The 14276-nt window shown below is 31.9% G+C and overlaps 2 protein-coding genes across 5 annotated transcripts; both read right to left on the reverse strand.

Annotated features, from left to right (window-relative positions):
- Positions 1 to 82: 82 nt before the first annotated feature.
- Positions 83 to 2720, reverse strand: LOC130935474 (calmodulin-binding protein 60 B-like). 4 transcript variants are annotated; one of them, XM_057865235.1, is made up of 8 exons: positions 2381 to 2720; positions 2229 to 2280; positions 2016 to 2089; positions 1449 to 1924; positions 1213 to 1373; positions 917 to 1138; positions 675 to 795; positions 83 to 608 (listed from the first exon to the last, which is right to left on the reverse strand). In XM_057865235.1, the coding sequence occupies exons 1-8, from the start codon at positions 2479 to 2481 to the stop codon at positions 241 to 243; spliced, it is 1575 nt and encodes a 524-aa protein (XP_057721218.1). In that variant the 5' UTR covers positions 2482 to 2720; the 3' UTR covers positions 83 to 240. The 4 variants fall into 4 exon arrangements, with proteins under 4 accessions (XP_057721218.1, XP_057721217.1, XP_057721215.1 ...); XM_057865234.1 differs by having other exon boundaries at positions 1449 to 1942; XM_057865232.1 differs by having other exon boundaries at positions 1449 to 1942; positions 2229 to 2298.
- Positions 2721 to 5114: 2394 nt separating this feature from the next.
- Positions 5115 to 7693, reverse strand: LOC130935670 (calmodulin-binding protein 60 B-like). The gene is made up of 7 exons (XM_057865528.1): positions 7509 to 7693; positions 7371 to 7431; positions 7232 to 7281; positions 6647 to 7146; positions 6402 to 6562; positions 6121 to 6321; positions 5115 to 6022 (listed from the first exon to the last, which is right to left on the reverse strand). Exons 1-7 carry the CDS (start codon positions 7619 to 7621, stop codon positions 5366 to 5368), a joined length of 1743 nt encoding a protein of 580 aa, XP_057721511.1. The 5' UTR covers positions 7622 to 7693; the 3' UTR covers positions 5115 to 5365.
- Positions 7694 to 14276: the final 6583 nt, after the last annotated feature.

The following is a 14276-nucleotide window of genomic DNA, read 5'->3' on the forward strand; positions in this document are numbered from 1 at the left end:
CAACGTTATGTCACTTTATTTTCGTTCTATGTTAATAATATAAATTTTTCCATTCAATTGTTATCTAAAATGCGAAGCAATATTGATAGAATAATAAGTAGAACCATTAATTACATTAACTGAGGGATGATTATTTACGTTACAGCTTGATACATACATACAGAATCCAACAAATAAAGAAATAAAGAAATTGAATAATGAATAACTGATCAATTTCAGATGAGTTTCTACTTTCTAGCATTACTGATAGGGAACAAGAAGCTTGGGCTTCCTTTTGGCGGCATAGAGAATGGCCCATTTAAGAACGTTACGAATGGCAGCAGTTCGGATTTTAGCCCACACAGTGTTGCACCCACCTTTGCTTGACCAATGCACATCAAAATCGTTGGATGATGTTGCCCCATAATCACCTCCAACATAGTAAAAGGGGTAAACTGGGTCCGAGTAATTTTGAAACGGATCAACCTGTATTGCATTCATGTTGTTGTTGCTCCATCCGCTATCGCCGACGAACTCTTCCCATCCCACCTGATGCTTGTTAACACTCTGTGCGCCTGATGCTGTCGATGCCGATGCTTGAACCATTTGTGCTTGCCCTTCCCCTTGCCCTGCACATTCACATAATTATCAACAACATACATTAATTAATATTAATCTATATATTTATGCAATACCTTGCTGATGAGAAACTGGGAAATCAAAGTTTTCCAGAGATTGACCCGCTGAACTTGCGCCAAATGGCTTCAGATCCTTCAAGTTCTTGTATGCTTGCCGCTTTACAGTTTCCACCCAACGCTGCCATTCACATGCACAAGTCTTTTCATCAAATTAGGCACTATATAATTATGATCTGATGTTGAAAACGTGGCAAGTGTTCTCGTTCATACTCATATGAACAAGCCGCATAAATACAAACCTTGCCTTCCGAATTCAAAGACTCTAGGCTGCAAAAATTTTGGCCATCAAATGAAATCGCCACAGGCTCATAGATGCAATTTAAGACAAGGGATGCTGCTATTGGTTGCTCTGCTGTTCCTGTGAAATATTGATAGATGTAGCGCTCATCATTATCTATGGCACAAGACTTGGCATGCTCAATAATCTTCTCCCATGACTTCCCCGGAATGTGGCCGGTTTTCTAATTCCACAAGCAGAAACGTCAGATTAGCATATACATGTACATATAAGATATAACAAATTGCAAATCTATACCTGTTTTAGTGAAGCTTGGTCAGTTGTGAGCAAGCGCAACAGATCCTTGACAGTTTTGATTCCATTGGAGGACAACTGCTTGCGAATGGGACCATTTTTCGCTATCTTACGCAGACAACTCACCTTGTCATCCAATGAAGGACGATCCGGTTTCTCATTTGCTGACATATATTACAAGTAAAAGATCAGTAGACACCAAATCTGACATGAAAAAGAATAAAAAAAGACTTACTCACCCACTCCTCGCTTATCCTTCACCCTTATACGCTCGCTTCTTGCTTCCTTTATGTCTGAATTCGATGACAGTACCTTAATTCCAAGCCGGAACTTGCCGCTTCTAGTCCAGCAAGAGTTATCAGTAAACTCAACATTCTTGAAGAAGCCAACTCCATTTTCCATGGTAATAACCGTGTCTCCCTTGAGTAATGGTCCTTTTCCATCTCTTGGACTTTCTATGTTGCTATTGAATTCCTCAGCAGTCCAATCCTCACTTTCAAAATCAGCCTTCAGGACACACAGCTGGACCTTCAAGGAGGGACCATCTCCCTTTGTTACCTTGCTGTTCTGAATTGTTGCATCACACACCGCAACCTGGAGCGGGGAACTGTCCTCTGCTGTAATGTTGATCTGTGTGAAAATGGTTGCAGGCAACCCTTTCATCAGACATAACTGCAATGATCTGCCTCTACCAGCTGGTGGACTAATCTGCCCCCTGACCGATAATCCATCACTAAGTTTGAATATTTCTAATTAAATATATGGTTCTGTATATGTACACAAACAGAGTTAAAATGGAAACATACCATGGGGAAGGTAGGTAACGCTGCAGTATAGGTGGAATCACCTGTTCTAGCATAGGTGGCATCATCTCCTGTAACTAGTTTAAGAGAAAAAAGAACATCAATAACACTTTTTTTTCCTTCCAAAAACTTAAGGTTAAGTTTCTCAATATGGAAATAAACAAACAAACAAACAACTCACTTCAGCTATAAACAGATAATAGATTAAATACTCACCACTTTCCGAATTACAGGTTCCAAGATCAACGCCATGTCATTGGTGGAACCACTACCGGAAGCAGAAATACTAGTAAGTAAGGAAAAAGGGCAAAGACGTTAAGAGGTGTAAAGTGCATAAAAGAAATGGTGAATCAAGAGAAGAGAGGTACCGGGTATCTGGTAGTGCTGCTTTTCGTTTACAAAGAGGGAGTTGAAGGTCTCTGTCATCATTACCCTCATCGCTTGATGATCCTCTCTTGTTTGGTGCCATTCACTGATGCTTTCTAAACGCAACTTCTGTGTGAAGAGAGTCGTTTTTTTTTTTTTTTGGGTCAAAGTGATTCTGGCAACCAAAAACAAACAAGCAAGCTAGTTCTACACTTGTAGTAGTAGACAAATTCACTCAACTAGTCTTGGTTTCAGAACTAGTTAGAGCAAGAAAGAAACTGGAAAAATTCAAGCTCAAATCCAGAAACTCTAAACTGTGATAATCACGCAACATTACTCTCGTTTTCAGTTGCTTTTATATATGTGAATTCTGAATCTGGGAAGAGTCCTCATTTTCTCATCTATCTCTTCCGCGTCAACTCCTAAAGTCAAGAGATATCAAAAATAAAAGTAAAAATAGTAATTGTAATGTAGATACACTATAAAATAGTTTACTAAGGTTAAAAAATTTTGATATATAAGCAAAATGAGTGATATACTTTAACATGGTAATCTTTGGTGTTTTTTAAAATTATGGGAGTACACAAATGGGACCTTTCGATTTATGTTTTAAAAGTTGAAAAAAATTCAGAGTACTAAAGGTCCGATTTATGTTAAAAAAAATCGAAAAAATTCAGAGTACACAATTCGGAGCATGCGAGTTTTTTGGTGATGAAATTTTGCTTCACAAATCGCATAGTCCGATTTGCAGCAGTTGATGAAATTTGAAATCTGAAACGTGGAATTCGGACTCTCCGTTTTTCTTGTTTTGAGTAATTTTTTTTTTTTTTACATTTTGAGGGACACAACTCGCAGGGGTCCAAGTTCTGCTTTCTATAATCCCACAATGAGGTGAAGTACCCCTCTTCTCCATACGCGAGTCCAATACTTCCTTTACTTCCATATTCAAATTAAATTTTGGTTTACTAAAAAGTGTAACCAAAAAAATTGATCAAAACTTAATCAAAATTTCTTTTATTTAGTATTTATTAATTATTATTATAATATTAATGTTAAATAAGATAAATTCTATTTTTTTTTCTCTGTAGTGTTACGTTTTTGTTCGTATCAAAGAATTATTAAATGTTTCCATTGATGTATTATATGTATATAAGATTTCATGAACCTGCACCAGCACTACACAGGATCATCACTCATTTTTATATTAGTATTAGTAAAATCTCTGGAAATTTAATGATTTTTGAAATCTCTGAGACAAAACCGCGTTGGTACCTATGGAGGAGAATGCTTGATGGCCAAGTATCCAAAAGGATACAAATTTTGGCTGATTGAGAAAATTATGAATCCTATATGTGTTCATGATTTTAGTTTGGTTATGTATATTTAATTATTTATTTTATTGGTAACATAAATAAAAATAATTATTTTTTATATTAATAACATAAATGATCATTTAAAAAAATAAATATAATTAAATAATTATATAACAAATTTTAATATACAAAAAATAAAAAATACTAAATAAACAAGTTATTTTTGTAGCTAAATCTATCTAAATCTTTGTTCTTTTTCTTATGCCTCTCCTTCTTCTCTTTTTTTTTACCAACTAAAATTTCTAGTTATTAAAATTATTGGCCCAACTTAATTAAATTTTATTACCAAAATAACTTGTCATATATCAAAATTAAACACTTTAATTAATAACTCAGAAAAGGAATGGTGATCTCATAGTGTGGGGAACAAAATTTCCATAACCCCGCGTAACTGAGCCATGCCGGTGTTCCTTTTGAAAGTTAAGGTTAGAAATTGGAACCGGAGGCAAAGCTAATCACGTTTCTGTCTTTGTAAACATTTAATATCATAGGAAAATTTAGTCTTCTGAAACTTCTTGGAAAAGTGTTCTTGTTAATTACCAAGAATCTTCCTTTCTGTTTTGTAGCTAATCCATAATCGGCGAAGGTTTGTAATGCTTAAGAAAAGAAAGAGAAACAATGTTTATCCTATTCTTTTAATATATATATAGAACAAAAATATAATCTTTACAAGATTTAAACTAGATATTAGTGTGTGATTCAGGTTCATCCCAAACAAAGATTTGCAACTCTTTTTGAATTCAGTGAAGAGAGGATACTAGTAAAATAAGATGGTGGGAGATTAACTAATACAACTGAGTTAAGCTTGTATTATGTATAAGTCATTGGAGTCACACAACTAAATATGTGCAATTACTTTAGTGTAGTAATTATCTTTTAATTAAATTGGACTCTGGTAAACTAGAGTATCTAAATGTTTGCACCTTCCTGTGACATGCCTTCTTTCTGCCATTTGGTTCACTACTCATACTCTTTCCATGGGAAGGAAGAGTTGGAAGATGGCAGGAAAATGCATGCTTCAAAGTTTAAAGGAATCAATGGCTGAGAGTTCTTAAAGTCAAGGTTCAAGAGTCTTAAGCTGCAGGATTTTTTACAGAATATACTAACCCTGCACTGCCAGCTCCACTTCTTAAATTGAAGAGTAATGTTAGTTACTAACATGGAAAGTTCTATTTGTGGAAAGTAGTTAGAAACTTCTAGCAATTAATTAAGTTCTATAATCATTTGACTTGAATGGCAATAGAAGTAGAGCAAATAAGGCTTATTTTGAATAAGTAAAAAGCAAATCTAAAATTAATGTGTGTTCAATATTTACAGGAGTAGCAACAGAATGATTATTAAATTGACCATGGACAATTATGCATATATAATATGTAATTGATTTTACAGACTAGAAGAAGAAATATTACATTGATAACTTGACACTTTAATGTACAGGAGGACCACATCTTACAGGTCACTTCTCTGCTTTTTTTTTTTTTTTTTTTGGGGTTATATATTCATTGCAGTTGAAGTTGAAGAAATTAAAGATTCAAGACTAAGACTAAGCATATCTAGGGAACTTATATCCTAGACATTTTTACACATATTCTACCTAGAAACCAAACTAGGAATCTAATACTTAAAGTCACAGTAATATAGCTCTGCATTCTTTCTGGCAGCTGCATATTTTTTAACTGATATGACCCATTTGATAGCATTCCCAATTTTAAACCACACTGCTTTAGTTTTCCCACTGTTTGATATATCCCCACTGGAATTCAGAAAAGTAGAATGACTTGTAAATTCTGCTTCATCAGAAGAACCAAATAAATAGCCATTTTGGTCCCCCCATTGTGCTGTGTAAGGTGAACAAGAACAATCATTTGTGAATTGAATCTCTGAACTGCAATTATCAGCTGAATAACCACCTTGCACAACTGGAATATGTGACAATCCATTAAGTTGCCAACTATTCCCTTCAGTGAACATTCCAGAGAAGAATTCACCTCCTGTATAACCGTTCTGCAGCATTTCGCATGTTTCTGGCAGTGGATCTTCATAAACTTGGTAACTTGGAACTTCTTCATCAATAAATGAAGAAGAGGTGCAGGGTTGTGTAGAACCTAGCCATGTTTCTTCTTGACCTGCCATGACTTGGTCTGGAACATCAGATTGACCTGTTCTTGGACATGCCACTGGTGTGAAGCAGCTCAATGAAGAAGTGTCATCAACTGATTTCAAATTATTAACATTCTTGTATGCTTGCTGCTTCATGGTTTCCACCAAATTCTGCAAATGAAGGATTGACTTAATCATTTCTGCCCCAGAAAAAATGTTCTTTAAAATTATATGTAGCAGACAATTCAGAATAGAATCTAAATGCATACCTTCTCCTTTGGAGTGAGTGCATCAGGTGAACAATAATTTTGCCCGTCGAATACTCCAACAAGGATGTAGATGGAATTGAATAGCAGGACTATAGGTTGTTGTGTCGCGCGATAGCTATAGAGCTTGTGATCATTTATCACACAAGTCTTGGCATGGTTCATAATTGCTGTCCATGACTTAATTGGAATGCTGCCACACTTCTGCACCTCAATGAAAAATTCATTAGTATTTTATGACATTCCATAGTCATAAGAAAATAAAAAGAAACAAGATTTATTACCACATATAATGAAGATGGGTCGGTTGTGTATAGCTGCAGGAGATCCTTAACAGTGTGAATTCCATGGGAAGAGAGCCGCTTGTGGATTTTTCCATCCTTTGCAATTTTCTCCAAACGCCATACATCATCATTCAAGTATGGAGGGTAGTGTTTCTTGTAAGCTACAACAAAAGACATCACAATATCACATGTCAGTTTGTGCACAATGATCACAGATGAAATAATTGTTCGGTTTTAAGACTCACATTCTCCGCGATTATCTTTGACGATGAAAGGTTCACTTGAACCTTCCTTTATGCTTGCTCCAGAGGAAGTTGGTTCAACAACTTTGGCTCCTAATCTGAACTTTCTGCTTCTCAACCATCTTGAATTATCAGTTAAGGTAAGTTTAGAGACAGAAGCAATCCCATTCTTGAGAGTAATAAACCTATCTCCAGTCAACAATGGACCTTTACCATCCCTTTGGCGTAAGATACTGCCATTGAACTCCCCTTGAGTCCAATCCTCACTGCAATTCGAACCAAACTCGCCATCGAGGACACAAATCTCTATCTTGATGGAGGATAAGGGACCTTCATTGACTATAGACTGAGATGTAACATCAAATAGAGCAATTTGAAGGGGTGATTCATCCTCTGCTATTATATTAGAGAGTGTGAAAATTGTATCAGGCAACTTGTTGATAAAACACAGCTGAAAGGGTTTGGCTCCAGATGTTCCTGCCAGATTATGATTAACCGTTCCTCTGCACCAAAACAGAATATTAAACTATATGTTAATAAATTTTAACAGTTAACACAACCTATTCATGTTTTATAGTCCAAACAAACCTTGGAGATAGGTGATGTTCCTGAATTATACGTTCCACCTCCTCTCGCACCTATTTGAGGAAATTAAAACAAGGTGTAAGAAAATTGAAAGCAAAGAAATGAGATAGAGAAAATAATGGATTCATTGATTTCTTAATACCACTCTTCGGAGGAAGGTTTCCACGTAGGAATTATGGCCATTGATCACATTTCTAAGGCCACTGCACAAACCAAATTTAGAGCTTAGTCACAGAGTCACACCCTTAATTACCAGAAATAAATAGTTGATGTTGAATACCTAATTGATGGTTGTTTTGTATGATCAGCGGTTCCCCATTTTGATTTCTGAATTGGAATTTTAGCACCATTTCCTTCTTCCTGCTCCTGGGGAAATTTCCTATTTGATACCATCCAAATTAAAATTGTAAATAAACAACAACAGAAATCAGAAAGATTCAGCCAAAGTGTAAGAGCTAAAAAAACAGGATTAACTGGGTATATATAAGAATAAGAAACAAAAGGGGACATTGACCAACATGAATCTAGGAGCTAGCGAAGATACGAGGAAGCTACATTTTCACGTCATGTGCAGTTCACCAGTACAACACGTTAATCCTGAAAAGTCAAGTGCATTTTTGCGCTCAAAATTCACAGAAAATACCACCTTAACAAGTGAAATTATCACTTGATTAATAAATAGTACTAGTTAGTCATACAAGGAATCCCAATAATTAATTAAATAAATAAAGCTCATCAAGAGAAGTTGTTACCACTCCTAGTAACTATAACTCCAACTAACTAACTAACTAAACGCGTCTTTAATGGGAGAAAAAGATATGAAAATGAAAAAAACGAAGTGGCGATACCATTTGATTGTGATATGTCGAGTTAAGAAGTAGGTGGGAGAGTTAATTAGAATAACAAGACAAGGACAATGATTGTTGTGGGCGATACCATTTGATACGGATATTCAAGAAAACATGTATACACTTTTTTGGTCTCTTTTTCTGTCTTTTCCACGTATGGAAGCAGACACGCGTTTTCAAGTTCGGGGTGAAATGAAAATAAGAATGGCTGACGACCGATCCTCGATCTCTAATAACGCGTTAGAATTCTCAACATTCATCACTTATGACTTATCACACAAAAATAAAGTAAACGTTTTTATTTCTAACCTTTCTAATACGATAACTAAGTGTTGTTAAAATTATATTTTTTTATATTTTAATAATAATTTTAAAACATTATAATTACTGTAATTATCTTAGTATGATTATACTAAAATAATCTTTTTATTATCCACGGTTTGGGTTTCTCAGAAAATTTCTCACCGTCTTCTATGAAACATTCAGTTTTTAATTAAAATATATTCAGTTTTGATCAGCTTTTAATATTATTTAATTATTTTTTAATTAAAATATATTCTTATTTTATAGGATATATATTTATAATTAAAATTAATTTAAATTTTAAAAATTAAAATTTCTTTAATTTTTTATCATTTTATAGTTAGTTATTATTTCTTTCTTTTATGTTTTTTTTCTTTGTAATACAGTTTTCTTTTTTTTTTTATTCGGTTACAATATTTCAATTTATATCTGCAAAAAAAAAATTCAAAGTCAGTACATTTAGAAAAAAATTAATCCCTTACTTATTGTACCTTTAATAAAATGCAGGATTTGTTTTACGACTTTCTAGTAATGAATGGTCGAATATAATTATATACACAAACTAAAATATTTTTAATTGTAGTTTTTTTTAGAGTATATACCCATTTTGGTCCTCAAAGAATTTCAGATTGGATACTTTAGTCCCCAACTAAAATTAATTACTCGATTAGTCCCTAACAATTAACTCCGTTAGTCACTTAGGTCCTTTACTCTGTTAATTCTAACGGAGGACAAAATGGTCCCTGACAACTCTAACAGGGGACAAAATAGTCTCTGATCTCATCTGTTCGAAAACGACACTGTTCTCTACCAATTTCCATCATATCTCGCATAACACTAACAGTCTAACACTATAACTTCAAACTACACAATGCACACTCTATAAATTTAATGTTCATAAGAAAAAAAAAATCTTCAACTTGTTCTCAACCAATTCAAACTTAGGAAACTAATGCCTATGTCTCTCAACTAGTTGTCGTATTCGATGGATCCCATAAATCTTGAAAGCAAGTATGATTTGTTAAGACTCGTTGTTATCCTTTCCATCTCCCTCTTCCTCTACCCTAACATCTCCATGACCACATTGTCCACCACTCCGATCGCTTCATTCAGCTTCTTCTTCGAATAAATGTTCAGTAATCGCTTCAGTTTCCATATGAGTGGCAACGACGACATTGCTCGTTGTAATAGCTTGGATGCGAGGTCGAAACTGTCTGCCAACTTGGACTCCGGAAAAGAAGGAATGAAGCACTTAGTGTCTATTTCAAATGAAAATTTGCATATGATGTCGAAGGAGAATCTTCTCATGATGTCCTAATGTCCAACAATCTATATTGCTTGCTGGAGAGTGGAGAAATGCGTGCCCTTGGAGTAGTTGTGGAACTTGGTCTTGAGGATATCGTGGACGTTGTTGGGGTTGGAGGTGATGTTATCAAAGACGTGGAAGTGGATGCTTTTGGTGGGTGAAGTGCAGAGGAGGTGGATGTACCAGTCACAAAGATTTAGGAATTGTGTGGTCCATGACATGTTGAGGTAGGTGCGACACGTGTGACAATTAGACCATGGCTTAATCTTGGAGCTAACGAGGAGGAAGGAAAAGATGGAAAAGAAGATTGTGAAGGTGAAAAAGGAGAGTATGAATGTTAGGGTTATGCGAGATATGATAAAAATTGGGGAATAACTATGTCGTTTTCGAATAAACGGGGTCAGGAATCATTTTGTCCCTTGTTAGAGTTGCCAGGGATCATTTTATCCCATGTTAGAGTTTTCAGGGACCATTTTGTCTTCCGTTAGAGTTGACGGAGCCAAGGACCTAAGTGACTGACAGAATTAATTGTTAGAGACCAATCGAGTAATTAATTTTAGTTGGGGACTAAAATGTCTGGTTTAAAATTCTTTGAGGACCAAAATGGGTATATGCTCTTTTTTTTAATTGTAACACATCTAAAATTTTAAGTTATACAAAAAATATTTTTAAAACACATCTAAAATCATAAATCTAAAATTTAAATTTAAACATTAAAAAATAATTATAACACATCTAAAATTATGAAGTTATGCAGAAAATATTTTTAAAACACATCCAAAATCATAAATTTAAAATTTAAATTTAAACATTAAAAAATAATTATAACACATATAAAATTATGAAGTTATGCGGAAAATATTTTTAAAACACTTTCAAAATACAAAAATTACACATGCAAAAATAATTTAACATTGCAATATATATGAAAATCTTTTCAGGCCATCTTATTAGATTTGTTATTTCAAAAAAAATAAAAAACTTATATAGAATAATAAAAAAATAATGGTGTCAGACCCATCCAAACCTTAGGTAAGTTTTGGCGTGGCAACGTTGATGCGGACGAACGGCGAGGAGGAGAAGGAAGGCGGCGACGAAGATGAGTGTTAACGAAGGGGAATGTGGTGTTGTGAATGAACACCGAGAAGGAGGAAGGCAGCGTCAAGGATGAGCGCGGAAGAGGAAGGTGGCGCGGATGAACGATGGCGGAGGATGACTTCTCGATGTGCACCTCTAAGGTTTTCATGTGCGCCTCCGGATTTCGATGTGGCGCAAACGTGACTTCTTTGCTTTTTTGAGTGTTTTGTACGGGTTTAGTTAATAATTAGATGGTTTAAGATTTATTTTATAATTTTAAAATTAAAATTTTGAATTTTGAATAATTTTATTTGTAGATATGTATTTAAATTATAATATATTAATAATTAAATATATTAAATCTAAAACAGAAATTTAAAATTTAAAATTTTAATTTTCAGTTTTATTTAGTTTATATTTTAAATGTGTATTTAATTTTAAAAAGATAATAAATCTATTCATAATTTTTAGATGTATTTATTTTGATTTTTTTTAAATTATTATAAAAAAAAACTGAATATTGTACTATTTTTAAAAAATACTTAGTTAAATTGTTTTCAAAATGCATTATAGCTTTAATAATTGACACTCGTATAAAATGAAATTTACTATGGAAAATCTACAAATATTGTACTTGGAAAATTTGCATTACGTGGAATTTTGTCAATTTGGTAGTATCAATGAAAAGGTCAAAGAAATTGAACTTAACTATATCTACGTTGTAAATTTTGGTTGATAATGTCAGCGTTTTCGACTCTATATTCTAGAATAGAGCATAAAAATGTAATATTGAAGATCAGCCAGAAATATATGAATATATGATTATGTGCAATTTCCATTGCCCAGTACCGTATCCCCAGCTACCTCTAGATTTTCTCCCAAAACTAATTTCCTAGAAAATACGTTGCTGGAAGATTACAGTATAACTTCCCAATATTATATTATAACATGCTTGGACATGTAGTCTAGGATTATAAATAAAGTTGGGTATTTTAATAAAAATTTTATAATTATCTTTATATAATTTTTTTTATTTTTAAATAATAAATTATAAGATTAAATTTTGAAATGTTATAAAAATATTATTTTTATTTAAAATATGACTAAATAAATAAATTATATTTTTATACAAACATCTTTATAAAATATATTTTTGATATTTTCATTTAAATAGTTGCCATAAATTAAATGTTAAAAAAGTTCATAGTCCAAACCGTCTATAGTTTTATTTCCTCCACAAAACTGTTATACGCAGTTTTTTATTAGTGTAGTTTTTACTTATGGTATTAGTATTACTAACAATTTGACATCTTAAGCATTTCCTTCTTTGACAATTTTAGTAGGCATAGGCTAATAAACCGGAAGAATAATTTACTATATTTTTTTTTTATAGTTAAAAGGAATTTATTATTATTTTAGTTTTTTGTTCATTCAAGTTTAATTTGTTGGGTGCTACTTGTTATTTATGTTACGTAAGTTTAACCTAAATTTGGACACATTTATATATTGAAAAAGTATTGATAATCAATTAAGTAATGTAGCTAACTTAACTCAACTTTTTAAATTTTAAAAACTAAAAAAAAAAATTAGAGTCAACTAACAAAGTTCATTTTTTATTTATTTTGAAATTTAAAAAATTAAGGTAGTAGGAGATTTTGTTTGTAACGGACTAATTATTTTTTAGCTTATTAATTAGGGTTGACTTCACGCCTAGCTAGTTGGTTACTTAACGGAATTGAACTTTTAGGGGCCGATATTAATTTACGCAAATATTTTCTATATTTTTTTTTATTTTTTATTTTTTAAATAATTTTCATTTTAAACTTTTCGGATCTAAAAAAATGTGATTGATTTGTGCAAAGAAGATTTATTTTTAATTATTAAAAATAATAAAAATATGTTTAGTTGGTCTATTTTTAAAATTATTTTTTAATATTTTAGAATATAAAATTATATTTTTATTAAATGTATAATTTTAGTTCTTTAAAAGTTTATTAAGTTAGACTACAAGACAAATGTTGTCTCGACGTTAAAAAGAATTAGATGGTATAAATCTCGCCGGTAAATAATTATCGTCAAATTTTTTTTGTGTGATGATAATTCCTATCGAATTCTGTGATAGATTACTTGTCCGAAAAACCATTTAGTTATAGACAAATTTTTTTGATGGTAATGTTTGGCACTACAATAAATTGTTTCCTGCACTATATATTATCGTCGGATTATTTCTTTGGTAAATTCAATGGTAATGTCAATTTAAAAAAAAAATATTATGATGCAATTGTTTTAAATTTTAATTTTTTATTTAAATTTATATTTTATATAATTAATGATTAATTTATAAATAATAAAAACTAATTATATAATATTAAATATCAAATATTTAAATAAATTAAACGTCTAATAAATTAAATAAATATAATAAAATAATAAAATAAAATCTTAATCACTAAAAATTTAGATAGTCGTTATTTTTATGATCCTGTTAAAGCCGTTCAAAAGACAATTCGTCTAAATATATGAATATATGATTATATATTTATATATGCGCGATTTCCATTGCCCAGTACCGTATCCGATCCCCAGCTAGCTCTAGATTTTCTCCCAATACTAATTTCCTGAAAAATACTTTGCTGGAAGATTACTGCAGCGTAACTTCCCAATATATTATAACTTGCATGGACATGTGGTCTAGGATTATAAATAAAATGTTAAAAAAGTTCATAGTCCAAACCATCTACTAGTCTTGTTTCCTCAACAAAACTGTTATACGCAGTTTTTTATTAGTGTAGTTTTTACTTATGGTATTAGTATTACTAACAATTTTGACATGTTAAGCATTTCCTTCTTTGACACTTTTAGTATAGCCGCATAGGCTATTGAACCGGCGGAAGAATAATTTACTATCTTTTTTTATAGTTAAAAGGAATTTATTATTGCTTTAGTTTTTTGTTCATTGATGTTTAATTTGTTGGGCTGCTACTTGTTATTTATGTTACGTTACTTTAACCTAAATTTGGACACATTTATACGTTGAACAAGTATAGATAACCGACTATGAGTGTAGTAAATTTGAGCCGATATTTTAAATTTTAAAAAAATTTAAATTTTAAAAAATGTGCCTACTAGTATTTGTGCTATGCATGTTCGTTGCATCTGTCAGTCGGTCACCCATCATCAGGATGATTCTTTTAACTAATTTTAAATGTTTCTTATTTTAGATTTTAAATATTTTTTATATATTTTAGATGTTTTTTTTTATATTTTTAGATAGTTCTTTTTTTATAGATTTTAGATGATTTTTTAAATAGTTTTAGATGTTTTTTATTTTTAAAAGTTATTTTTTAATATTTTTAGATGTGTTTGTCTTGTTAAATTTTAAATTTTTTTAAATTGATTTTAAATTTCCTTAATTAGTAGAATTTTTTTCCTAGTTGGCTTCACCTACCCCTAGTTGGATACCGACAAAATTGTCATACATTATTATTCAGCAAGTTGTACGGAGATGAGGAAA

This window comes from Arachis stenosperma, chromosome 6, assembly GCF_014773155.1.
Source record: "Arachis stenosperma cultivar V10309 chromosome 6, arast.V10309.gnm1.PFL2, whole genome shotgun sequence".
In the NCBI taxonomy this organism is placed as follows: domain Eukaryota; kingdom Viridiplantae; phylum Streptophyta; class Magnoliopsida; order Fabales; family Fabaceae; genus Arachis; species Arachis stenosperma.